The following is a 25686-nucleotide window of genomic DNA, read 5'->3' as shown; positions in this document are numbered from 1 at the left end:
CCCACTCTCTCCCTGTCGCGAATGTCCAGCCTCAAGTGCCAAGAAATGCCTGTCCTGCCTGTCGTGGTAGGCTGCTCCAAGGCGGCAGCTTCAGAGTTAACGACTGTGTGTGGATGCACATGGGCACGGGAGGTGGGGGTGGGTGTACGCAGGGCATTGTGGGTGCATAGTTCAGCTAGAGCGTCGTGGGCTTTTGGGTCTCGGGAGTAGACTACAATTCCCGAGGTGCCTTGCGCCCAGCCGGCCGGCGGTCACCTGTGCGCACAGCCCCCTGGGACTAGTAGTTTAGGCCGCGTGGATGTGGGCCTGAACCCAATGGCCAAGAACTCGCCTTCCCGGCCACCCGTTTAGCAGGGCGGGGCGCCCCGACCCGTTTGGCAGGGCGGGGCGCCTCGCGAAGATGGTGTCGCGTGTGGCGTGTGGCTCCCGTCGTCTGCCCAAGTCTCAGCTTAGCCCACCGGCCGGCGTCTCGCCGGTCTGGAGCCCTCGCCCGCCGGGTCCCTGACCCCGCGCCCTCCGCGCGCCCGCGCTACTGATTCCCGGCATGCCCCGCGCCCGTAAGGGCAGCGCGCCCCGTAAGGGCGGCCAGCGCCGCGGAGCGGGTAAGTGGGGAGCAGCAAATGAACAGCGAGCGGGGGTCCTGCGTGGCTTTCCCGTCGGTGTCCCGGAGGGTCTTGGGCGGAAACTCCTGCCTAGACCAACCTGGCGCTGCGTCCCGCAACTCCCCCGCGGCCGGCACGTGCCCCAGGAGGCAGCGGCCACGTGGGTGTCCAACTTGAGCGCACTGCTTGCAGCTCAGGAGCTCGCGTTACCGGACCTAAACCGGTGGGCACCTCCCCGCCTCAGTTTCCCCCATTGCCGCTCCACCCCAGTTGCCTCCTGTGGTGGACAAACCGCTGGACAGAGCAGGAAGCCTAACCCCCTCGCCACTCGCTGGTGCTTTCCTGGACTGGGCTAGGAAATTGCTGGGAGGCCTAGCCTGCGGGGGGCGGGGGGTACCGAGGGGGGCAGCAATGGGGAAGTTGCAGAATTCCAGCTTTGGTGGGCCTGGCACGAGAGGGTTGGGGAGTGCCCTGGAGCCTGAGGCAGCCCTGAGACTTATCAGCTTCGAACAGGAGCGTGTCTTGGTGCAGTAAACACATATGTTTACTTTGCAGGAATGGGGTGCCTGCTAGGCACAGCTCAGACCTGGCCACAACCCTAATAGGACTTGGGTGTGGGGATATCTTAAGAGGGTAGCGATATTCCAGAAGGACTGGTGCTGGGGGACAAGTTCATTAAATGGTGTCAACCCCAGACTTAGGAACCAAGGAATCCTGGAGGGGCTTCTGGGTGAATCCTGAGGTGAAGAAGAGAGCACCGTGCAGAGGGAAAAACTTGTGCAAAGGCCTGGCATCTGGAGGGAGCAAATGAGGGAGGCTGGGCTGCTTTGGCTGGTTAGGGTAGTAAGCGAGGAGGTGAGCAGAGGCCTGCATGCGTGCTGGACTTTTCCAGCAGGCACATGGAGTATTTAGTTCCTGAGAAGTAGGACCAGCCTGGTGACCAGAACCCATCTGGGGCTCTGCTGCAGTGCCTGCCCTTGCCAAAGTCAGCCCGTGGCCCTGAGCAGAACCCCCACACAGGAGTGTACGTTTTGCTGACCCTGACATTCTCCTGTGTTTACCTATCTTCAAGGACTGATGTGGTCAGGGGCCACTCCACTTTCTGCATTTCCCAGGTTCAGAAGAGTGCTTTGTGTCCATTCACCCAGGGCTAAAGGCCTGGTATGGTCGAAGGGGAGCACACAAGAGTTTGCTTGAAGCCTGGGGCAGCCACCCACAGTCCACTAGGAGCTGGGCTTCTGCCCCAGGGCAGATAGGTGATGTTGGTCCACAGAAGAGCCATAACTAGTTGTTTGTTTAGTTATTGTCTTCACTCGCTCTACCAAAAGAGTCCTTTAGCATCTCTGTTTTGCGGATGAAGAAATTGAGGGGGTAAAGGCTAAGCATTTGACTTGGTTACACCCCTTTTAAGATATGGAGCTGGAATTTGAACCCTGTATCTATCTGTATATATTCTATATGAACAGATCCTATAATTAAGCCCCTAACCTTTGCCCTGGCCCTTTTTAGGCATAATCTGGGCTAGTGGCTGAGCTCCCCTAGGATTTGCCTGGAAATGCCCCCACTCCAGGCTCAGCCACAGGCCTAGGTGGGGCCTGTGCAGCCCCTTCTGCCTCTACCAGGCTCTCAGTCTCCTCCTTAAAACAGGCTTTAGCCTCAGGGAGGCTGTACTCACCAAGCCTGACAGGTTTTCCTAGGCTGGGCCTCGTGCCTGATGTTCTCCAGCTGATGGACCTCATTCCCTTTCTCCTCCTTCCTGGCTCAGTGTCCCCTGCATCAGCCCTGGTGCTTCCCACCTCAGTCTGTTTTCTCATCTCTGAGAGGGGCAGGATTCTATTCTTGTGGGGTCATGAGGTTGGGTGAGGTACCCCCAGCCATCACTCATCAGTGGAGGCAGGCCAGGTGCGGCCACAAGTGTGTTTGACCCTCCCCAGGTGCCCGGAGCAGTACCCAAGCTGACTCAGGTTCGAGCGAGGATGAGGCCGTCAGTGAGGCCCGGAGCACCACCAGTGAATGCCCCAGCCTTCTTAGCACCGCAGCAGAGGACAGCCTCGGTGAGAGCGGTGGGAGTTTGGCAGGGACTCTGGGCATTCCCTGGGGTAGGGCGAGACGCAGGGCTGACCAGCTGGCCTTGCAGGGGGGGATGCCGTGGATGAGCAGGGCCAGCAGGAAGACCTTGAGGAGAAGTTGAAGGAGTATGTGGACTGCCTCACAGATAAGAGGTACCCCTGACCGCCAGCCAACCCCCACACCCGTGTCCCTGCTCAGCCCATGCCAAGTGTGACCCAGTAGGGCTGGCCTACAAGGTCCCCTCTCTTCATCCCCCCCAGTGCCAAGACCCGGCAGGGTGCTCTTGAGAGCCTTCGCCTGGCCCTGGCATCCCGCCTACTCCCCGACTTCTTGCTGGAGCGCCGCCTCACCCTGGCTGATGCCTTGGAAAAGTGCCTCAAGAAAGGTTGGGCCCTGGGGGCTCATGGGAGACCCGAACTGGCTGGGTACTGACCCTTGCTGCATGGGCTGACCGGAAAGCATTCCTGCAGGGAAGGGCGAGGAACAGGCGCTGGCCGCTGCCGTGCTAGGCCTGCTCTGTGTGCAGCTGGGCCCTGGACCCAAGGGCGAGGAGCTCTTTCACAGCCTGCAGCCCTTCCTGGTCTCTGTGCTCAGTGATGGCACAGCTAGCCCTGCTGCCCGGCTCCACGTGAGTGTTTCAGGCTCTGTGACACCCTTCCCTCCCCTAGTCCCCAAGCAGAGAGGTGGGTTCCACCTGCCTTCAGGCTCCCCTACTCTGAGGGTGAGCCCTGTGGCCGGGAACCCAGGCTCACTCTCTGACCTTGGCATGGCTTTGCCCCCTTCCCACAGTGCGCTTCTGCTCTTGGCTTGGGGTGCTATGTGGCTGCTGCCGATGTCCAGGTAAGTGGCCTCTGGGCGCAGGTAATAGAGCACGTAGGCCCTAGCTCTGCCCCTGAGCCATTCCCACTGGCTCCCTGTGTCCCTAGGACCTGGTGTCTTGCCTCAGCTGCTTGGAAAGCGTTTTCAGCCGGTCCTGTGGAATGGGTGGCTCCACAGCCCCTGTGGTCCCCGCCAGCCTGCATGGCCTGCTCTGCGCTGCCCTGCAGGCCTGGGCGTTGCTCCTCACCGTCTGCCCCGGCACCCACATCAGCCACATCCTGGACAGGTAAGAGCCACTGCTCGCTGCGAGTGGGAGGGGAAAGGCGACGAGGCCCCCAGCCCACATGTAGCTCAGCCTGCCCCTTCCCCAGGCAGCTGCCCCGGCTGCCCCAGCTCTTGTCCAGCGAGAGCGTGAACCTGCGAATCGCGGCCGGCGAGACCATCGCACTGCTCTTTGAGCTTGCCCGGGACCTTGAGGTGTGAGGGGGGGACGGGAAGGGAGGGGGCCTCCTGACACCAGCTGTCCACACTAGGCTGGATGCAGGGGATACCGCAGAAGATAGGGCAGCCTTAGGTCATGATGGTGGGGAGGTAGCCCTAACACAGACTCAGACGCTGGGTGCCGCGGTGGGGGCTCTGAGCAGGGGTGTCTGGCCCAGGTCGGGGCCTGGAAGGGATTCAGGGGGCCAGGCAGAGGAGGAAACCACTTCTTCCGTGAGAGGAAGGCTTTGGGCAACCCCGGGTTGAGAGCTTGCAGAGCCCGGGCTTCCGCTCACACACCCTGCATTGCTGCCACTACAGGAGGATTTTCTGTACGAGGACATGGAGGCCCTCTGCGGCGCCCTGCGGACCCTGGCCACCGACAGCAACAAGTACCGTGCCAAGGCTGACCGCCGGCGTCAGCGCTCTACCTTCCGCGCCGTGCTGCACTTCGTTGAGGTACGTGTGAGAACGTGTGTCCTGGTGAGAGTGCTCCCCGGACACAGCCGCCGAGCCCTGGTCTGTGGGTCCCTCTACGCTGCAGGGCGGTGAGTGTGAGGAAGAGTCCATCCGCTTCGGCCTCGAGGTGCTCTATGTGGACAGCTGGGCTCGGCGCCGTGTCTATGCCGCCTTCAAGGACGTGCTGGGATCAGGCATGCACCACCACCTCCAGGTGGGAAGATGGACGGGGAGGGGGTACCCAGCCAGCTTGGCTCTTTAGGACCAGCCTGAGCTCGCTGCCCGTTTGTCCCCCAGAACAATGAGCTACTCCGTGACATCTTTGGCCTGGGCCCGGTGCTGGTGCTGGATGCCACTGCCCTGAAGGCCTGCAAGATATCACGTTTTGAGAAGGTTTGCACCCTTGGGCACCTTTCTCTCCCTCCGCCCCCATTCCCATGGTCTCGAGGCCCGGAGCTCTGCGGGGGCTGGAGGAAAGGGCCCGGGCCTCCCCTTCCCCGGCCCACCAGAGCCTCACGCCCCCCCCCCCCCCCATTCCAGCACTTGTACAACGCTGCAGCCTTCAGAGCGCGGACCAAGGCGCGCAGCCGCGTGCGGGACAAGCGGGCAGACATCCTCTGAGGCGAGGCCGGCTGAGGAGGAGACTGTCCACACGCGTGCCTGTGTTTTTAACAGAAAACACTGCAACAACTGGTCCCTGCCAGGAATTGTCGCTTTATTTTTTTAATGACATAACCAAAAACAGACATGGGGGTGGGGGCTGGAGGCCAGGGCGCTCGGGATCCTGGCCCCTTACCCCCGCACACAGCGCTGTGGCCTCTCCCTGTCCTGTGTCAGGCCCGGCCAGATGTGTGCTTGTCCCAGAGCTGCGGGGCACACGGTAGGAGGACTGTCCCCCTCTCTCCTTTCTCGGGCCCCGCTCCTCTGGGATGATGCGCTTCCTTGAGGGGAATGGCATCTGCACAAGTGGCGCCAGAACAGGTGGGGACGTGAGGCTACCTGGAATGGGTCTGTATGCTGATTTTTAAAGATTATTAGAGAAAATTAAACTGAATGCTCAGCCTTCTGCACCCCTTAGCTCTGGGTGTTTCTGCCTGCCCTCCCATCCACCACCCCCTGGGTCTCCCCGCATCTCCATCCCACCTTTGCCCTCCCAGACCATCTCCTCAGGTGGCCCTCCTCCCCACACTCAGAGCTCTGCCTGCCTTCGTGCTGAGGCTGGACCCCCACTGGGAGGCCTGGCAGAGTTTGGGCAACAGGGGTGGGGGCAGCTATTTCTAGACTCTGGACCTGCTGTTTGGGGGAAGCCAAAGACTGCTGACAGGCCACAGAAGGAGCCAGGAGGCTGGTGTCGCTTCCTCTGACCTTGGGCCACCCAAAGCAGGGCCTTGGCCAGGCCTGGCCTGAAGACAGGAGAGGCAGGTAGCTGTGGGGTCAGGTCAGACTCTTGTACAAAAACCTCACCAAGGAAGTCGTGTGGAGCAGTGGGTAAGGAGAAACCTGCCTTGGCCACTTTATTCCCACCCCCCCACACACACCCCCAAGCCCCGGGTCCAAGTGGTATCTCAGCTGGGTGCTTGGGCCTCACTGGAGTTGAGCCTCCGCAGCTGGCTGAGGCTGGCAAGCCGGAGTCTGAGTAGCGTCTCCTCCTGGGTGCGCAGTGTGTGTGCCAGCATGCGGAGGGATTCACTCTGCAGCACTGTGGACAGGCAGGCAGGAATGGGGGGTTATCAGACCACGTGCCACCCCACAGCTCCCCACCCTTTGCTGTCTCAGCCTCGGCAGCTGCTCCCTCCCGCTGTGCAGAAGGGCCTTCGGGTCCCAGCTGCTCGCCCTCAGTTCCCACTTGGTTCCCCTACGGTGCGTCCGTACCGCTCAGGTAGACGGCCAGGATGGCGAGGGCCAGGCAGGTGAGCACCAGCAGTGCCAGCAGCAACAGGAAGCCCGCCCTGCCTTGCACGGGCCCACAGCCAGCCTGGGCACACAGTGACGGGGGCAGGATGCCCAGTAGCTCGTCCCATGGCTGCGCCTCCTCGGCCAGGTAGGGGCACAGTGAACCTGTGGGGTAAACGGGGCATCAGGAGGGTAGGGGTTGTACCTGCCTTCCTCCCCTCTCCCAGCACGTCAGTCCCGCTGCCCTACCCCCGTCACCTCCGCTGTGCAGGTCGCTGATGGACTCCACCCGGTGCAGGCGCACCTCCTGTACGTGGTTGGGGGCCAGCGGTGCCCTGCTCCTGGGGCTCAGTGTCAGTGCCACGGTGTCTGCTGGGACAGTGCAGGGCTGATTCAGCCAGCAGGTCACCCCCCTGCCTTCTTCAGGTGGCTTCCAGCAGCAGCAGGGGCTCAGAGAAGATGGGAAAGGACAAAGGGACGTTGGCTCCAAATGCCCTAAAACCCAACTCAGGAATGACCCTTGGTTTGGAGCCAGGATGACCTCAGAACCCCGTAGGCCTGTTACCACCCGCAGTAGCAGATGGTGCATTTGACTTGCTCACTACGTTTCCTCCCAAGCACCGCAAGGACTTTCAGGCATTCCTCTGCCTGCTCCTGCCTAGGGAGTTTAACCAGCCTGGGAGGACTAAACCCACGGTGCGTGAAATTCATCCCTGCCTCTTCCGCTATCAGTTTTTCCTGCAGACCCTGCAAGTTAGCCATCAGGTCAGACCCAGTGTCTGGCACCTTCAAATCCCCAGCAGAAGCAGCCCCTTCCTGGCTGGGTGATGCTTGTCCCTTGTGGCCTTAGCTCTGCTTGAAGGGGTTCAGCGAGATCTGTGATTCAGCTGTGCTTCTGTGAACCCTGCTGTTCTCACTCAACATCGTAACAGGAGACCTGCCTTTGTTAACAAGCTGTTCTGCGTGCTTCTGAGGCCTCCTTGGAGGCTGCCTGGGCATTTAGGTTGTTTCCAGTTCCCTTCAGAAGTGAATAACCCCTAGGGAAGGACATGCATCAGTGAGTATGAAGGTTTTTCCCAATTTCCTAATCGTTACTAAGGACAGATTCCTGGAAGCAAAATCACTGGCTTAAAGAGCAGGGGCTTTTTCTCAGCCATCATCAAACTGTCCTCCAGAATGATTGTCCATAGCCCCCAAAAGGGCACATCACCACCATTAGGCCTTTTCGTTGGGAAAAAAATTACATACATACATACGTGTACGTGTACGTTTGCCAAACTGGGAGATGAGGAAAGGCCTTTGACCTCTTCAGTTGGGTTTCTTTGCCTGGAGTACCTTCTATCCATTCCCAGCCTCTGCCCACTTAGTCACTGGGGTCTCTCTACTTTTCTTGTGATTTTTTTATTTTTAGACCCATCAAAAGTATTCTGTGATTTCTAAAAATTACACTTTACTACTTTTACTTTTTTTTTTTTTTTTTTTTTGGCCCCTTAAACCTCCAGATACCCAGCTGGATGCTAGATAACAAAAGAGGGGGAGCATTGAGGGAGTGCCTCCTGTTAGGGGCAAGGGTGATTGGATTTTCTGTCACTTTCAGAACAATAACTCAGCCTTCGTGATTTGCTTGAAACTGGCCCCAGACGTGCCCCAAAGTAAAGCGAGATGCTGCTAGTCATGTTTGGGTGATGGGTTGGGGGTCATATTAAATTCCTCTCTGCACGTGGCTCTGCTTTCCCCACTTTTTATATGTATATATATATATTTATTTTAGAGAGTGTGTGCACACAAGCAGGGGGAAGGGCAGGAGAGGGAGAGAATCTCGTTCAGGCTGTGACTCCCTGCTGAGCGCAGAGCTGACACAGGGCTCAATCTCACCACCCAGAGATCAGGACCTGAGCAGAAATCCAGAGTTGGCCGCTTAAGTCACTGAGCCATCGGGGGACCCCTTCCCCTTTCTAAGTTGAACTCGGATTCTGTTCATTCCCAGGAAGAACATGGTAAACATCGTTGTTAGAACCCCAACAGGAGGCAAACATCCCCCACCACTACTGGGGGCTGGGCGCCCCCCATCCAGTTGAAATGGTGAAAATGTGATAAGGGAGCTGACCCGCTGGGCCAAGCTGGAGCGTGGAGCAGCTGGGCGTCCCTGTTCTGGCCCCTCTGAACCTCTGCACTTGCATGCAGTGGGGCAGGTAGGTGAGTGGACCCAAAGTCTTCACTGGCTATCAGTCGAGCCAGGCCAGGGGATCCCAACCAGCTAATGGTTGGGTCCATTTAGGCCCAAGTTGGAGGAGGCCGGAGTTCTGTCCACTCCCAGTCTCTGGGCCACGTGCCCAAATGCTTCCTGGAACCACTGCCTGCCCAGATCCCAGCTTCCTCCCTGAATGAAGAGCCCAACTGGCCCAGCGTCTGCCCTGCCCACACCCACTTGGGCACAGCCTGTAGTTGACTAGGTAGCTCCCCCCAAACCCCCCTGTCCTTAGCAGAAGAGACAGGCAGGGCCTGTTTCCTGGTGTTCCAGACGTGGTAAGCCCTTTCCCCATGCACGGTGGTGTGTGGGGCGGGGGGGGCAGTTCCCTTTACTCAAGCTGCAACATGGTGATTGATGACTAGTCAAGGAAGTGAGGTCAGTGGGATGGGGCAGGGTTGCTCCATGATTCACAGGGTCACAGAACTGGGGCCTTGCCCTCCCCCATAATCCCCTCCTACCTTCTTGGGTCTCCTCAGGCATGGCGGGTGGTGGGCAGTTGGGCTGATAGTAACACCCGGTAGCAGGACAGGATGAAGGCAGCAGTGGCTCCTCAGGGCTGGGGGAAGGCTAGCCACCTCCCAGCCTGGGCCTAAAATAGGCCTGAGCTCAGCCCATTGGGCTATATTTAGAGGGGGCAGCTCTCAGCCATGGGAATGGGTGGAGTGACCCACATGGGCCAGCCCAGGCTATCTAGCTGGTGAAGGAGCCCAGACAAGAGCACACCTCCACTAATGGAAGTGCCCAGGGTCTTTCCTGGGGAACCCTGGCACCCCCATATATGCACAGGCCTTGATGTCTTTATCCAGACAGGCTGCCTCATGCTCACCTCCAGCAATGCCCCACATGGCAGCTGAGACCTTAAGGGAGCCCTGTGCCTCTCTACCCCCACAGACCCCTACTAAAAGCTGGGTCATCTCTACTCCAAGCAAATGGACAAGCACCTACCCCTGTATGACCGGCTGGCCCCAGGGATTGGAGTGATAGATGGCTGGAACCCAAGCCACGAGGGCTCTGACACGCCTATACACACAGGCACTCATGTTGGTCAGTGTGCAAACTTAGATTGAAGATTGGGATTTCTATTAATAAGCTTACAAGCTGGGGTAAGGGATTGCCTCCTCTCTGACCTCCATTTTCTCATAAAACAGGAATGACAATGATTCCTGGCACGGGACACGTGAGAATGGAAATACAGCCACATGTCAGAAGCACTTAGCACAATACAGTTTCAATCCTTCCTCCTCTCCCCACAAGGGTATACAAGTCACACGATTTGTGAGGTACCACTTACCCTTGAAGGGAGGAAGTGGCCGAGCTTAGGGCCCACCCTCTGCTATTGGACACCTGAGGCCCCCCTCCCAACTGGGACAAAGCAAAACAATGGGCTCTGCCTCCTTAAAACATCCCAAATCCATCGCTTCACTGTATCACTGGCCTCCTTGATGTTCCTCACACACAGCAACCTTGTTTCCGTCTCAGGGCCTTTGCACTGGCTGCTCCTGCCTAGACTGCTCTGCCCCCAGATACTCCCACGGCTGGCTCCTTGTCGTTTAGCTCAATGATGCTTTCTCACGTGATTTTACATATCACCAAATTTCATTTTCTTCGTACCACACAGCCAAGAAATCCTATTCAGAATACAGTGTGTATGTCGGTAGAACCCCAGAAGGCCCCACAGAATCCACTCAGTCACATGGAAACCATCTTTAATCCTCACCACAGCATCCTTAGCAGAAACCGAGGTCTTGAGACCACTAGGAAGTCGCCCAAGGTCGCACGGCAAGACCCAGCACCAGTGGCTGTGTGCTGGGGCCATTCCAGCTTCGGCTGATAAAGTGTTTATTGCATTAGTACAGTCGGCCTGCCCCACCCCCACCCCCACCCGCTCAGCCTGTTCACAGCTTTCTGCTCATTGCCCAGGGAGGAGGTCCTTCCCCCGGGGTGGGCACTCCGGGCACCTCCTCCGCCCAGGTCGTTGCTCTGGAGCCCTGCTTCTCTGCCACCTCGTGACCAGCAGGACCCTGTGCCCGGCCTGGGCCGCCCCTCCCAGGGCTACATTCAAGGGTTATCCTCTGTTAATAAATAAGCCGGCGAGGCAGCCCCTCGGCCAGGGCCTGTCGGTCGGTCGGTGTCTCCATCGGCCGGGGACCAGTGTGCCGGGCCCCCTAGCCATGCATCCCCCGGGTCTGTCCTCCCGCTCCTGCCTGGAGTCGGCTTCCCCGCACCCAGCGCTGCCGGCTGCATCACCAGTGCGCGGCGCTGCGCGGCCCCCGCTCAGCGCGCTGCTCGGGGGCGTGCCTTCGGCGGTTTCGGCCCTTCCTCCGCGACTCGGGAGACGGTGGGCGCGACTCCGGCTGCAGACGACACATTCGCAGGGAGCTGGCGCCACCGCCGCCCGGCTCCACCAGCTGCAGGAAGTCCCGGTACCAGAGCTTGGGGCCCGGAGGGGCGACGGGAGCAGCCTCCTCGGTCCGGGCCAGCCTTTCGGCCTGCGCGGCACTCAGCACGTGTAGCGCCAGGCGACGCAGCGGCTGCGAAAAGCCCTGCTCCACAGCTGCGCACAGGTACACGCCTGAGTCCCCGCGCCGCAGCCCGCGCAGCAGCAGCCCACGCGTCATGCGCTCCGCGCGCTCCTCCGCAGCCACCTGCAGGCCGGGCCAGCGGGACGCGTGGGCGTCAGGGTCGGGAACAGGGAAACTCGGCTCCAGGCCGGGCCGGGAGAGGCCTAGGGTCCACGGCGGCCGAGCGGGAGCAGGACAGGGGCGCCCGCAGGTGCACATTTGAAGGCTGATGCACCCGGACCGGTAGTCTAAAAGTGGATCCCCGTACGGGGCGGGTTCATCTGGACATGGGGGGCGGGGCAGGGAGCTCAATAGGCGGGGCGGGGCTCCTCTCGGATGGGGGAGGGGGTGTCTGGAGTCTAGTTAGACGGAATGAGGCCTCACCAGGATGTAGCGTGCAGACAAGGGCCCAAAAGGGACTTAGGGACCTGGCTGGGCGGGTCTCACTGGGCCGGGCCGGACCTGGTCTAGAGGTGGGACCCGGCCGAGGGCCTCATTGGCTAGGGCGGGGCCTCTCCTAGACGTAGGGGGCGGGACAAGGGCCTGTTTATAGCAGCAGAGCGGAAGGAGGCTCACCTGGCTGCGGGCAGCCTCTCCTGCGCGCTGGAAAGTCCATTCCACGCGTGCCTGCAGCGAGCGGGGCTCACACTCCAGGAAGGCGCTGCCGCCCTCCACACCGAACACCTTCCGCTCCAGCAGTGTGGGGTGGGACGAGTCTGGGGAGGGCAAGGGATTGTCAGATTCACGCAGGGCAGGATGGGGCGTCTTCAAAGGCCGAGAAGTGCGGGCAGCTGGGGCACTCACCCCCGGAGCACAGCGTACTGGGGTCGCCATTCTTCACGTCTTGCCGCCGAAACCGCCTGGGGGAAGGGGGACACATGGTATTCCCATGAGCCCTTCTTCACTTAGCCAGGTGTGGCAAAGGACGCCGGGTGGCCCGCCCCCGACCCTACACACCTTTTAGAGCTGGGCTGGAAGCGCGTGCACGCGGCCCCGTCCCAGGCGCAGTAAGGGTCACGCGCCAGGCAGCATTCGGCGCAGGCGCGGCCGTGGGCAGCACAGCGGTGCAAGGGGATCTGGGCCACCGCGCTCCGTGAGGCTACGTACAGCTGGTGCTAGGGGGCACGAGGGGCTCCGGGCTGACCGAAGGCAGCCCTGTGCCCGCCTCCCATGGGTCAGAGATCCCTTACCCCACTTGACAGATGGGAACACTGAGGTCTCAGGTCACGCAGTCTAGCGAAGGCAGAACCTATACTCAAACCCGGGGCTTCGAACTACCAAGGGAGGTGTGGGGGTGGGGGCATCCGGGGAACGCATTGAGTCCCTTTTACCCCCAAGACTTCTGGTCACTTACTCTCTTAGAAGAGATCTGCATGCTGGTGATAGCAGCTGAGTCCTGAGAAAGAGGAGGAGTTCTGGGATCAGGGATCAGTGGGATGGGGTTATTCCAGGCAGGGGGCGGGGGGAGCCTAGGCCTCACCTCAAACACGTGCAGCTCCTCCAAGAGCAGCCCCTCCCCGGTAGGCCGGCTGCCCTTGGGGACCGAGATCACCTTCAGCACCGTGCCAACATCTGCAAGGATGAGGAGTGAGTGACTCCTTGTGTTCCCTGATAGCTGGGGCTGGGGTCTCCCCACTTCTGAGGCCTTTGCCCTCAGCATGGTTGGGTCGCTGAAGAATGTGGGCTGGAGCAATGGGAGCAGCATCCAGAAGGAGATGGGGACATAACGCAGGCAAAGATGTGGAGGTGAGATCGGACAGGGGCAGCTTCCAGGAACAGGCTAGAGTCTAGACTGGGTTTAATGGGTGGTCATGGCAGGACGCTGACCTGTGCCAATGAAGAGGACGTCGTAGTGTCCGTCAGCAGCTGCCACACGGTCTGCAGTGATCTGGGTGAAGGTGTACCCGGCACCCACTTGCAGGAAGAGAGGGCGCCCACCCACGGGCAGGACCAAATTGTACATGAGGGGGTGGTTCCGGGCAAATTGAATGACGTCATCAGGAAAGTCCTTGGTAGAACTGAAGGTGCCAAAGGTCTTGCTGGGGCACTGGGCGATGGGGAGGAGGCGCGACAGGGATGTGGGTATGAGGGTCTGGTGGGCCCACAAGAGACCTCCAGGGACTGGAAGTGTGTGGGGGTGCTAACGGACGGAGCCTTGCCCTGGGAATCTGCAGAGAGAAGACCCAGCCTTGCCCGTGGGAGGGGGAAATGTGGCCTTCCTTCTAGAAGCCCTGTGTGATGAAGGTGATGTTTATCCACCCATAACAAGAGGAAGAAAGCACATTCACCAAGAAAATCCCAGGCCAAGTTCTCCACCCCTGAGACTTTAAGTGGGTCACGGTGGGAATCCTGGGGCTACGCACCATGCCTGGCCGGGGGTAGGGGACACGGCCCTGATAGGACACCCACTGGTGCAGGGGCCCTTCCTTGTGTGCAAAGGGCCCCAGGAAGGCACGGCGCACATCGTTCATGCTGTACACGCACACTGCTGAGCCTTGGAAGATGGTGCTGTAGGCGAAGCAGTGAGCAGAGTGAGGGCCCCGCAGAGCCGGGCCGGCCCCGCCCGCTACCTCCCGCCCCTCACCTGGATGTGGAGAAGACGGCATAGAGCAGCGGGCTCCAGCGGTCCCTCAAGGACAGCAGGAACACATCCTCTGTGGGGAAGGGGCCTAGTTGGGGGAGGGCACACAGCCCTCTGGGCGGCCCGGCTCCTGGGTCTGGGCCCCTGCCCTCCGTCTCCCCAACTCCATCCTCCACGCCTGGCACTCACGGAGCTGGTCGAAGTGCGTGTCACCCTCGACACCGGGCACGGAGCACACCAGACGCGCCTTCAGGAACGTGGTCCACTTGTTGACCAGGCTGCGCTGGCCACCCACGTCATTCTGCGGGGTCAATCAGAGAGCATGAGGGGGAGGCCCAGACAGGCCAAAGGGCAGGGGCCTGGTCACCGCATATGGCCCAGGGACTCCTCACCCGACAGATCTGGCCAACACGGGACACAGACAGGCGTCCCAGCGCCGGAGCAGCCTCCACGGCCGACTCACGGAAGAAGAAGTAGATCTTGTCATCATCAGGATTCTCGCTCTCCGGGATCCAAAAGACCTTGACGAACTTGGGCTCTAGCACCAGGAGGTGTGGAGTCAGCAAGGTCCTGGCCCTGCACTCATGAGACCCACACTCTCTCCTTCCTCTGGTGCCCCCGGAAGACTGCGGGGCAGCATCTGAGCACCCAGTCTCTAGGACCAAGTTTATTGGGATGGCCCTGCAAGCGGACAGGATCTGCAGGATCAGGGCCTGTGAGTCAAGAAGCAGCCACAAGAGGGCAGCAGAGACCGAGACTACCTGGACAGCAAGCCTCTCCCCTCACCCCTGACAGCTCCCCAGGCCAGTGGGCCAAGAGAGGAGGGAGATGGCTGATCAGTTGTACATTCACTCACGAATCTTCCTCTGGAGCAGGGAGCAGATGCCCCCATTCCTGCTGTGAACACTCTGCTCGGTCCCCTCACTCTTAGAACAAATGACTCGGCCCCTGACAGTGCAGACCCCTTACCCTTTCTCCTCTCGTGGGTCTGTTCCTTGGCTTGTGCCTGCCCCGGATTCTTTGCTCTAGTTGTTCTTTCCCTCCATCCTGCCGTGCTTTGGGAATCAGCTCCCCCCCCCCCCGCCCCCCCCGCCCCCCCCCCCCCCCCCCCCCGTCAGCGGAGTGGCTTCCTTTCTCGCTCTGCCACCTGGGCTCCTTTTCCCTTTCTGTCTGTGCACGCACCAGTCTCGTGGCCATTGGAACCGATCTTACGATGCATTTGTGCTGAGTTCTGTGAACTCAAAGAGGGCGCGGGCCACAAGCCTGGTCGGCCCCGCAACCCCAGTGCCTGGCACAGGGCTGGACGCACGGTAGGTACTCGGGGAGCCCCGGCTGCTCCCAGTGCTCACTTCCATTATGGGCCTTACTCGGCACCTACCCTGTCGGGGATGAGGGCGCCCTCCCGAAAGCCCCACCAGCCTTTCACCATTGAGCCAGCGAGAGTCGTGTGGTTCTGTTCGGAGACTTGGACGCTGGCCCAGGCTGCGGAAGATGGTGAAGTCCCGGCCCATGAGGTCTGCAGCCACCCCCGAGTATAGTTCTTCTCCTGCAGATAGGGGGAGGGCTGCTCAGCCAATCTGAAGGCTCTTGGTGGGGAGTGGGGGGTGGGGGGTGCTTGGAGAGCTCTGGGAGCTCCTTGGGAGTCAGTGAGGCCATGGGGATCCCTGAGGCTCTCAGAAAGGTCTAGAGTCTCTGAGGGGCCCTAGCCTTCAGACTCACCCACCAGCACGGAGGCAGCCCGATGCCTCGGGTCATAAGGACTCTTGCCCTTGCCGTCCTCTAGCCTTCGAAGGTCTAGCCGGAGGATGGGCTCCTGGGAGGCAGGGGGCAGTTGTCACTTCCAGGCCCTTCTTCACCCCCCAGCCTCCCTCTCTGCGCAGATCTGGCCTTACCTCCAGCCGGTGGCCCACCTCCACAAATGCGCAGGTCGGGTGGAAGGCCCCTGTGCCGCAGGCCAGCAGGTGCGTGCGGTTGTAGGCGTGCAGCAACTTCACGAAGTTCATGCACTCAGTCTAGTGGGCGGGCAGGGGCAGGGACAATGAGGCCTCCCCCAGGGAGGCAGCTTTAAGGGGTCCCAGCTCACCAGTGGCACCTCACCCCCTCCTCTCTTCTGCATCAGTCCAGGCAAGCACCAACATGGGCTGAGGCGACCTGCGTGCCCTTGGTGACCAGCCCAGCCCACCTGTCACCAGAAGGGGTGCGTGGAAAAGCATAGGCCTGTATTGCCCCCTATGACTCAGAGGCCCCCAAGAAGAATCCCATGAGCCTCCACCCTGAGTCACTACCTCCAAGCTTCAGCCACCTCGACCCCCCGCCCCCATCCCAGCCAGAACAGGCAGGCCTCTGGCTTAGCGCTGCTGTCTGTCTGTAAAGCGAGGGGCTGGCCTCCCCACTCCCACCCCGGGCAGCCAGCACTCACACCAATGTCCTTCCCCGCCCAGTTGCACTCCTCTCGCCATTCCACGGGGGCCGGCCAGGCCAGCTGCAAGGAGGTCGGGGGAAGGGGACACAGGTCAGGGCCTTTGCATGGTCTCTGTGCAGAGGGTGTCCGCTCAGGGGGCCCGTCTCCCTGGGTCTCTCTAAGCAGTCTGGAGTGGGGTCCTGGGGCTCTTTCCCTGGGAAGCACGGAGGATGGGAGTCCCTGGCACCTTCTTGGCCCGCTTGCTGATGTTGTCCAGGCTGAGGGAGGCCACATGGTTCTCAGCGCCCACAAACAGGCGTCCTCTTTCCTCATCCACCAGCAAAGCGTCGTAACAGCAGGTCCTGTCCAGCCTGAAGCTCCTGAGACCGTGCCGGGCCTGGAGCTCTGCAGGGTAGGGACACCACTGAAGATTGGCCAGCGATGCTGGAAGCTTCCCCCAGACCCTGTCTGTCTCTCTCACATGTCATGGTTGTACACGTGCCCTGGCCCCCACACATGTGAGTTTACACGTGTGTGAATTTACACTCGTGAAGAAAGGCCCACCCATGTGTGAAGCTTCCGTGGTGGGCAGTGCAGCACCCCCAAGGGGAAAGCGGGTTGAACTCCTTGGGCATGCTTGGACAAGCAGTGTCTGCAGGCGGGCGCGCTGGGAGGCCAGGGTGTGTGTGGGGGGGCTGAGCATGTCGGGAAAGCCAGAACCCCAACCCCAAAATCGGGCTGAGGGTTCTCTGCCACCCTGCCCCCAGCCCGTGCTCACTGCCTAGGGACCAGTGACCGCCCTCCTGTGCAGGGGGTGTGGGAAGGGGGCTCCAGTGGCCCCCACACCTCAGCTTCCCTGAGGGTGGTTCGTGGATGGGACACAGGCAGGATCTGTTGCCATGGGAACGGAAGGGGTCTTCCTGGGAAAGCAAGAGGAGAATGTGCGAGGGAAGTTTGGGAGCTGAGGCCAGGACAGGGTTAACTGGAGATGGCCTGAGAGTGCCCCCAGTCAAACCTGGGCCCGTGGCACAGGGCAACAGCAAACGCGGTGCCCCCTACCCACACTAGGCCCCTCTCCTGCCCACCCTGAGCCGAGCCCTCCCGCCTGCCAGGTGCACCTACCTTGGAAGGAGAGCCGAAGGCGTGGGGGGCTGGGGCTAGCCTCCCCCAGCACTGCTGCCCAGAGCAGGGCCAGACCCGGGATCATGGCGGCGGCCCCGGCCCGCCCCATCCTGGCGGCTCAGGGTGCTCAGGGTTCAGCGGGCGCTTGTGGAGGAGCCTTGAGCCTCCCTGGACTCTGCCCCAGGATCTGGAAGAGAAGGAGCTGCAGCAAGGACGAGGGCGGGAGGCTGGGGGGGGGGGGGAGTCCCCAGGGATCAGATTACAGCCCCTAGGGGAGAGAGGCTGGGGGGTCGCATTCCACTTCCGAGCTCTCCCCTCCCTCAGAGTGTGCCCTGCCTGGCCACAATCACAGACACACCCACGCTGGGCACACCCTCGGGGTCACCCCCACACTGGCAGGCGCCCGCCCCACCACGTCACCCTCCGCAGGAACCCCCCCTCTCCGTAATCACACTCACAGGCATTAATTCACAAACTCTGTGTGCCTGCTTCATGCCGGCCTGGGACACTGGGGGACACAGACAAGGTCCCCATGCAGGAGGGGGCAGAATGCCAACAAGGACTCAGATCAGTGCAGTGATTTCAGAGGGCGCCAAGTGCACTGAGCAAAACAAGCCAGTCATGGGCGCGAGGGCACCAGGAGGGGGTCAGGCTCTGGAGGTGGCTGAGCACCAGGGGCCTACAGGGGAACAGAGGCACCTTTGGGGCTGGAGCTGGAGCCAATGGTGTGGGCGCCTGTGAGCTTGCGTTTCTGAGGGTCCCTCTGTGTATCTGCATCGTGTGTGTGTGTGTGTGTGTGTGTGTGTGTGTGTGTGTGTGTGGTGTATGCAGACAGACGTGTCCATGTCTGTGACAGCGTGTGGCATGAGTGTATTACACGTGTAGGCACATGGCATACGCATGCACGTTGCATACGTGTGTACATGTGTGTCTCCACGAGTGCATGTGTGAACGTGCGTGCACCCACCAGTGTATGCGTGTCTCTCTGGACACGCAGGTGAGCAAACACAACTGCATCGACAATCACTGCCTTCAACTCTGAGACGCGCCTGGAAGCCGCTCCTCAGAAGAAGAGGTCTATCTGGGAGCCCCAGGGCCTGCACCCCCAGGGAAGCCGAGCAGCCCCAGCTTCAGCTTGACCTCTCTCTTCCCACCCGAGCCTGGAAGGGGCTGGTTATGCAGAAATTCTGTGAGCTCCGACTTCAGACCCAAGAGGAATCAAGTCGGGGGAGAGCCAAGGGTCTCAGGCAGCCTCTCACCCCCACTTCAGGTGAGCTGCCCACCCCTCTCTGAGCTTCCGCCGCCTTGGCGCCTCTCCCTCCCCTGCCTTCGCCCTCAGGTTTCCCCATCTTTGAGCCCCTCCACCTCTGCGCCACAGCCCTTCCCCTGGAGCCCTTCCGTGGGGCCAGGCTCTGGCTGCAGTGCACAACGTCATTCCCGCAGCTGGCTGGGCAGGTGCTGGGCACGGGAGCCCTGGCATGGGGCAAGGCCCTGGGGCGCCCTCGAGCAAGGGGCACAACTGCCAAGGCACGTTCCAGATCGCTCCCCCCAAGCCCCTGCCCAGTTCCGCAGCTCCCAGACCCGTCCCGGGCTAGGACTCCCACCTCCCGCCGTCCCTCCACTGACACTTGCCACTGCCTCTTCTGAGCCCGTGAGGTCTGCGATGCCACAGAACACTGGCTGCCTTCCCACACTCCACCAGAACTCCGGCGGCAGCGCCTCTCCACCCCAGCGCCGGCTAGCCCCGGAGAAGGGGAGAAGCCTGGGGACCGCAGGGCACCCTCTGACGGCTCCTTTAAGGAGCAGCCCCCGCCTCCACCAAGCCGGCCGCCGCCCCACGCGCCGTCAAGTTTACGGGGCGGATCGGGTGACCAGGCACGCAGCCCGGGCCAGCGGAGTTGGTGGCCGGGCCAGAGTGGAGCGGGCACAAGGGAGGGGCGACCCCTCCCCTGTCAGGCCTCAGGGCAATAGGGCGGGCCCAACAGCAGTCCGGTCCAGAAGCAGGACTGCCAGTCAAGGCGAAGGAGGAAGAAGCCCTAGCCCCCCCCCCGCCCCCCCAGCCCCTGACGGCTCTGTGAAGCGGGCAGAAGGACCCGCAGGTCCAGGGGGCTGTTCCTCACCTGTCCCTACACAGCTGGAGAGCTGGAGGCAGGTAGTGAGGGCCTCAGCTGGCAGGGGAGGGTTGCAGGGCCGGGGAAGAGGCTCTCAGCTGGAGGTCTGATGCCCCCCCCCCGCCCCGCCCCGCTGCCGCAGCCCTTCCTCACCACTTGGGCCGCTGAGTGCTTCGGCCACCTGGCTGGCAGGGGCTGCGATGGCAGCAGTTGGGGCGGGAGAGGAGGGCCGGAGAGGGCCAGGCAGGGCAGTCAGCAGATGCCAGAGGCCCACATGTTTCCCTTGCGCGCCGCAGGGTATAGGTCCATCCAGAGACCCCCTCCTGATAGGCGGTCCCGCATCTCTGCTGGGAGGTGAGGGGCATTCTGTGTGACCTCCAGGACTCAGGACAGGGCCTTGGGGCCTCCGCTGGGAAGGGTCTGGGGTCTTGGCCTGAAGCTGAGTCTGGTGGACGGACGACCCTGACCCTATTCGTTCTGCTAGGGGTCTACTCTGGAAGGGCCGAATGTTGACCATGGCTGAATGGGGCCCTCGGGTCTACAGGGCGAACGTGACAGGGCTTGAGGTTGGGCTTTCACCCATCAATCCCCCCAAAAGGCATTCTCCTGCAGCCTCCCCAAGGCTGATCAGCAGCTCCTCAGTGGTCAGTGAGGGAGGCTGTGGGCTTTGAGGACCGTGGGCCCTGTCCCCTCAGCACTCCCGGAGCAGCAGGGTCTGTGCCCAGCCAGGGTGGGGCTGTGCCCTGCTTTCCTGAGTCTCAGGACCCTAGTGTTCCTGGATCAGCCTGCCGGACTGGCTGGCAGAGGAAGGGAGGGGGCAGGGGAGGACCAGGGGCCTTCAGGAGGGGGAGTGGAGGGATGCGCCCCAGCCTGAGCTCTCGGAGTTGAGCGATGCAGCCTCGTTCTCCTCCCAGCTTCTGCCTTGGAGCTGGGCAGCTTCCCCTGGCCCCACACAAGCAAACAAAATTCTTCGGCTGTTTACAATTTCCACCCTAGCAGCCAAGATCAGCAAGTGCATTTGAGGTCCCCACCCACCCCCACGATGCCCCCTACCTGCCCCCACTGCTTTCAGTTCTTCGGGCTCAGGGTCCCCGTCTCTGTTTCACTCCCTCCCAGCCCCGCCTCCATACTGAAAAGCCGGACTAGGACACCCCCCCCCCCATCTTTCCAGCATCTTGGGGCTGTCCCTTGCCCACCTGAGCCCTGTGTGTCGCTTTCCTTGCCCTAGATGAGTCCTCTTCCCTGGGGCAGGAAGCAAGATCTGCAGGGGTGGGAGCCCAAGTTGTCCCTGTCCCCACAAGGTCTCTCTGCTCCTCAGCCACAGGTCCAAGTGTATGCCAGACCCTGGGTGGGGACCTCATGGAGGCAGCCCTCCAGGAGCAGCGTCATTGGCTGTGGGTTACACTGCACTTTGGGAGTCTCTAGGGTTCTGGAATCAGGCAGCCTGAGCTTGAGTCTTGACAGAATGGAGCAAACCCAGGAAGGCAGCTGGGGTCCCTACTCCTGCCTGCACCCCTGCCCAAAAGGCCACCTCAGGCTCCTGGCCTCTACTCTTTGCCAGGGTATCTACAGGCAAAGGCCTCCCTGGATTCTTGCCCCGATGCTGCCTGTCAGTGCCACAGCCTTCCAAGGCCTTGGTTTTCCCTTCTGGAGATAACTGAATTGTTGTGTCAAATCCTACACCTGCCTCCTGACCCCTCATCACCAGCCAGGCCTGCCCTGTGCCTGGACCCTGGGTGGTGTGGCTGGGGTAGGACATGCATCTGAGGAAGGCTAGTGTCAACCCTCCCCAGTGCCCAGCCTGCCCTGGCTCAGGCTTGGCTCCCCACTCACACCTGCTTTAGCAATCAAGACTGGTGGCTCCAACATCACAACCTTTCCTAGTTCTGGCCACGTGGGTACTAGGGCTCGCTACTCTGAGGACTTAGGCTTTGGGTGGGCGTGGGCTGGGGGGCAGGAATGGGCCCGGGGAATCCTGACTTGAGGCCTGACTTCCGTAACAATCTACTACCCACCCGGGGCGGGGGCGGGGGGAGATCTGGGAAATGGTGTTCGGGCCCTTCCCCCACTCGCCCCCAGTCTGGAATCCACGCTCCCGGGGGGGACCCCTGGCCCACCTTTTTGGAAAGATCAGCTCTTCCCTTCCTTGCCTGTTTCCCTTCCCTTCTGAGGGCCATGTCAGTGCTGAGGTGGAGGGGCCGAGGGAGGGGCCGCCAGGAACCCAGGGCCTCTGGCTGTGGCCCTGCCCCCACGCGCTCCGCCCCAGCCCTCCGCCTCCTGCACATTCCTCCTGGGCTGAGGTCAGCCCCTCTGGGATGGGGGAGCCCCCCCCACCAGCCACATCACAGCTCTCCTCTCGCTCCTGTTTTCTTCATTGCCCAGCAGGGGCGGTGCGGGGGTGGGGGAGGGTGGATGGGGGGGTGGATAGGGCGGGGGTGGGGTGGGGCTTCCCTCTCCCCTCCTCCACAGCCGAGGGTAGTGTGAGAGGGGGTGCCAGGAATGCAGCCAAAGGAGACTGGGGTAGCACTCCATACTTATTAACATATATTAACATAAATGTGACCTTCTCTTAATCGGCTTGGGGACAGCTGCCCCGGAGTGCAGGTTGGGGGCCTCTGGATGCTGGGGTGGGGGGCGAACCTGCCCCAGGGATCAACCCCCTTAGTAGGCTGGGAGGGGCAGGGTGGAATCGTGACTGCTGCTCACCAGCTGTGTGTCCCTAGGGAGACACTGAACCTCTCAGATCTCTCCTCAACTGCCCTGCGGTCACAGCTGGGTGCAGGGTGGGGGAGCACAGGTGTCCGCTCTTGGCGCCTCCTCCCCACTGGGCATCCTGGGCCTCCAGGCGGACCCTTCACACTGCCTCTTTCAGCCTAGCTTCACCAGGGCTCCTGGGGCTTGGCTCTTCTGTCCCCCCCACCCCCACCCCCGCCACAGCCCCCAGCACAATTACGGCCTCCAGCCTCCACCTGGACCTCCGTCCCTCCCCCACCCCAGGGGACTCCTCAGTCTTCAAGTCTCCAACCTAGCCCTGGCAGGGCCCAAGCGCCCATCCCTTCTCCGGGAGGCCTGATCTCAGGGAGACCTTTCGGGCCCGGTTGGTTAGGAGGCCCCGCCTCCTCCCCCCAGCAGTGCCGGCTGACCCCCTTCACCCTAACCCCAGGCTATGCCCCTGTGGTCTTTCTCCTCCCAATGCCTCCCCTCTGCAGTCCCCCCCCCCCCACCTCAGACAGCTCGCTGGAGCTGGGGGGGGGGGGCCTTCCCAAGCTCAGCCTTAGCCAGCCCTGCCAGTGCTCTGGGCACCCAGTTTAAGGGAGGCAGCAGCTCTTTCTTTGCCAGGACTTCGCTTTGGGCTGTGTCCTCCACCCTTTAGGCCTTCCCCTTTGCCGCCTGGTAGGCTCTCTTCTTCACCATTCAGTACCCACCTCTCCCAGTGCCTCTTCCTCCGTGAAACCCCAGATGCCTAGAACACCCAGGTTCAAGCCTCTCTGCAGGGCTCTGGGTTCCCCAGTGTCTATCCTCACTGGGGTCCTCCGGGACCCAGCAGAGGACCGGAACAGGGAGGGAGAAGAGAGAACGCCTGCAGGAATCCCTTCCATCCTCCTGGGCCTGCTGAGTCTCGGGGCGGGGGTGGGGTGGGGGGGGGATGGGAGACTGATGGACAACGGACACCTCAAGTCCCTCCTTGACCCTGCACCAGCCCCTCAAGCCTTGACTCTCTCCACCCACAATGAGGTTGGAAAGCAGAGTCAATGGGAAGGGCTATCAAACTGATTTTTCTACTAAATAAGATCACCTGTGGGGCTTATTTCATGCAAGGGGAGAAACCAAGACAGGGAGGAGAAAGTGATCCATGGTGTTGTCCCCTGCCTGTTTGGACCCTGATGCCCATCGCCTACTAACCGAGGAGCTGAGTGGATGGCGGGTATGGACACACTCGCTGTCACATAGCTGCACACATACCCCACCTGGCCTGATGCCCTCCTTGGATGTGTGATGGGGGCTGGCTTTCCCTCTGGGTGTCCAGGAGGCGTTAGGGAAATGTGTAGCCCCATGGCAGGGATGTGGGCCCCCAGGATCTCTTTTCAGGGCAATAGACGCGAAGATTGGGCTCAGTTGTATGGGAGTGAGCCTGAACCCAGAAGTCAGCCAAGAGAAGCTACAATCCTGCCCCTGCCCTCTCCCTGACTCCCAGGGCAGCTAGGACTTGGCTGGCCATGCCACAGGCCAGGGGGCTAGAGTCAGGGCTTGTGTTCTCCAGTGTCCCGGCTGGCCTGGCATTCTGGGTCTGGGATGGGTCTTGGCAGGATGATTTGGGGCTCTCTGGGTGGGTGGGGAGTAGGAGGTTTTCCTGACATCAGAAGGAACCATGGGACTGCCCAGGAACATGGTGAGGTGTTCTTCCAGGCCTTGGCAGCACCTGCAGCCTCAGAGGTCCCAGATCTCATGGGGACCCTCCCCATTCTGCACCTTGAATCTTGGCCTCCACCCACCTGTTGTGGGGCCGGGCCGGGGCGGGCCCTGAGCTGGGGAGTGACTGCCCACCTGGCTGCTCTCCACAGGGTCTCCCTAGATCCTGCCCTCCTAAGCCCTCTGGCTCTCAGAGCTTGTCTCTCTTCCCAGCTGTTTCCCCGCCCTGCAGATGTGGGTTCAAAATACCAAGGCTGCCACCACATCAGTAGCCTGAGCAACTATTTGGGGTGGGCTGGGCCCTCTGAGAGGTGGGTCAGCCTCATGGAGGTCCCCACCAGCTGGCGACAGCCCACTTCACACTGGGACCCACATGCTTAGTCTGGAAGCAGGAGCCTGGGTCCTTTCCCTAGCTCTGCCGGTCTAAAGGTCCCAGGCCTCAGAGCTGCAGCTGCCCATGGGTGGGGCCAGAAAGATGGGCCTTCTTAAGCTGGGAGCGCTCCAGGGTACACAGGGCCAGGGAGCACTGAATCTCGGGCTGGGGCTGCCCTCACCCTGCTGCTCCCAGGGATGAGGGAGGGCCCTGGAAAGCTCCAGGCAGTAGGGGATCCCCAGGAATCAACCACATGGAGTCCCTTCCTTTGGGGTGCAGGACACCTGGGATGCCACCACCTCCCAACCCCCGCCATTCCCAGCTGCCCCCCAAGGCTGGGAATTTCCCAACTGCCAAAGACAAGGAAGAATTGAAAGGCCGCCCCCGCCAGTGCTAGGACAATGGGGCCTTATGCCCTCCGAATCAGAGCAGGGGTAGGAAGGCTGAAGGCAGGTGGGGGCCGAGCTGTCTGCACCCAGGGAAGCCTTGCTTGCCAGGACCCCACCCAGACCCGCTGCAAACTGGGTGCAAGGGGATCCTGGCCAGAATCCTGCAGGGCCCACCCAGGGAGAGAGGCACTGGGTGCGTCTGGCAGACAACACCGGCCCCTCAATGGTCCCTCTGTGCGGGGTTCCCCTCAGGAGGGAAGGAAGTAACCATCTCCGGCACGGCTTCCTGCGGGGCGGGCTTCACGGCCCCCGGAGCTCCCGCCCCGCCCGCCCGCGTATGTGGGCCTCCGAAGGAAGGAAGGCAGGGATCCTGGGTTGCGCGCGGGATCCTGTTCTCCTTGTCAGCCTGCCCTCAGCCCTCAGTCTCGGAGGCAGCGGTAGCAGGAAAGGCCCCAGGTACTCCGGCGGCAACGGAGGCTGGGGGGCGTCGATCTCCTTCCGATCGGGCGGCCACGGCCTCTCATCTCTTGCCAAATACTCGGGGCCCTGAGGCGGCGCGGGGACTGGCAGGTGTACGTAGGCGGGGTCCCGGGTGCCCGGCCCCCACCCTCCTACCCTCCGCCTTCCCCGCCTCCGCGGCGCCGACCCCGACCCAGGCCGCTTTGTCCCGCCGCGGGCGCGAAGCAGTCGCTGCCCCACAAAGCTGCCTTTGTGCCCCGCGGCCTCCGCAGGACCCGCTGACGTCAGCGTCCGTGACCAGCCCGGCGGGGCCGGGCACGGACTGCGGCGCCCCCTGGCGGCTGAAGGCGGCGGGGGGAGCTCGCCCCCTCCGAGCCCCGCCCAGCCGAGCCTTTTCCGTAGGCTCAGCTGCCTGCTGTCCCCGCCAGCCGCTGGCCCCGGGACAAAATCCAGGCGCCTTGCCCGGCGCTCAGGGCTCATCCCACAGGCACCCGCGCCGCCTTGTCATCTGCCGTTGTCTTCTCCAGCGACGTGCGTGCACTTCCCGTATAGGGGCCTCGTCCCAGTGCACCCAGAGCCCTGCCGCCTTTCAGGACCACTTGGCCTATGGCTACGGTACACACTGAATTATAGCCACCTGCCTGTCCCTCCTGGTTTGGAGGGGGACCTCTGGGGCAGAGACCCTTCTGAACATGCCTCAGGCCC

At 61.7% G+C, this 25686-nt stretch overlaps 3 protein-coding genes across 18 annotated transcripts; 1 reads left to right on the top strand and 2 right to left on the bottom strand.

The window, feature by feature from the left end:
- The first annotated feature begins 354 nt into the window (after window positions 1-354).
- On the top strand, window positions 355-5507 carry IFRD2 (interferon related developmental regulator 2). 3 transcript variants are annotated; one of them, XM_026500891.4, is made up of 12 exons: window positions 355-602; window positions 2537-2656; window positions 2740-2824; window positions 2933-3057; window positions 3143-3300; window positions 3462-3512; window positions 3599-3777; window positions 3863-3968; window positions 4293-4430; window positions 4516-4644; window positions 4728-4823; window positions 4971-5507. In XM_026500891.4, the coding sequence occupies exons 1-12, from the start codon at window positions 545-547 to the stop codon at window positions 5049-5051; spliced, it is 1326 nt and encodes a 441-aa protein (XP_026356676.1). In that variant the 5' UTR covers window positions 355-544; the 3' UTR covers window positions 5052-5507. The 3 variants fall into 3 exon arrangements, with proteins under 3 accessions (XP_026356676.1, XP_026356677.1, XP_044240807.1); XM_026500892.4 differs by lacking the exon at window positions 3863-3968 and having other exon boundaries at window positions 4971-5077; XM_044384872.3 differs by lacking the exon at window positions 3462-3512 and having other exon boundaries at window positions 356-602.
- LSMEM2 (leucine rich single-pass membrane protein 2) lies at window positions 5125-9234 on the bottom strand. 6 transcript variants are annotated; one of them, XM_044384874.3, is made up of 4 exons: window positions 9033-9234; window positions 6573-6818; window positions 6303-6488; window positions 5125-6129 (listed from the first exon to the last, which is right to left on the bottom strand). In XM_044384874.3, the coding sequence occupies exons 1-4, from the start codon at window positions 9052-9054 to the stop codon at window positions 5996-5998; spliced, it is 588 nt and encodes a 195-aa protein (XP_044240809.1). In that variant the 5' UTR covers window positions 9055-9234; the 3' UTR covers window positions 5125-5995. The 6 variants fall into 6 exon arrangements, with proteins under 6 accessions (XP_044240809.1, XP_026356680.2, XP_026356681.1 ...); XM_026500895.4 differs by having other exon boundaries at window positions 6582-6818; window positions 9033-9176; XM_026500896.4 differs by having other exon boundaries at window positions 6573-6695; window positions 9033-9176.
- A 1029-nt stretch (window positions 9235-10263) lies between these two features.
- On the bottom strand, window positions 10264-21583 carry SEMA3B (semaphorin 3B). Of its 9 annotated transcripts, none has more exons than XM_057311724.1 (19): window positions 21468-21583; window positions 19360-19694; window positions 17240-17426; window positions 16365-16522; window positions 16136-16198; window positions 15609-15728; window positions 15436-15529; window positions 15143-15262; window positions 14109-14254; window positions 13906-14017; window positions 13720-13789; window positions 13499-13643; window positions 12963-13182; window positions 12616-12707; window positions 12490-12531; window positions 12093-12250; window positions 11940-11995; window positions 11712-11851; window positions 10264-11219 (listed from the first exon to the last, which is right to left on the bottom strand). In XM_057311724.1, the coding sequence occupies exons 3-19, from the start codon at window positions 17346-17348 to the stop codon at window positions 10818-10820; spliced, it is 2247 nt and encodes a 748-aa protein (XP_057167707.1). In that variant the 5' UTR covers window positions 17349-17426; window positions 19360-19694; window positions 21468-21583; the 3' UTR covers window positions 10264-10817. The 9 variants fall into 9 exon arrangements, with proteins under 9 accessions (XP_057167707.1, XP_048082926.1, XP_048082929.1 ...); XM_048226969.2 differs by lacking the exon at window positions 21468-21583 and adding an exon at window positions 20547-21437 and having other exon boundaries at window positions 19360-19697; XM_048226972.2 differs by lacking the exon at window positions 21468-21583 and adding an exon at window positions 20547-21437 and having other exon boundaries at window positions 19504-19697.
- Window positions 21584-25686: the final 4103 nt, after the last annotated feature.

Source organism: Ursus arctos, unplaced genomic scaffold (genome assembly GCF_023065955.2).
Source record: "Ursus arctos isolate Adak ecotype North America unplaced genomic scaffold, UrsArc2.0 scaffold_14, whole genome shotgun sequence".
Taxonomy (NCBI): domain Eukaryota; kingdom Metazoa; phylum Chordata; class Mammalia; order Carnivora; family Ursidae; genus Ursus; species Ursus arctos.
This window is presented reverse-complemented; position numbering and strand designations above follow the sequence as displayed.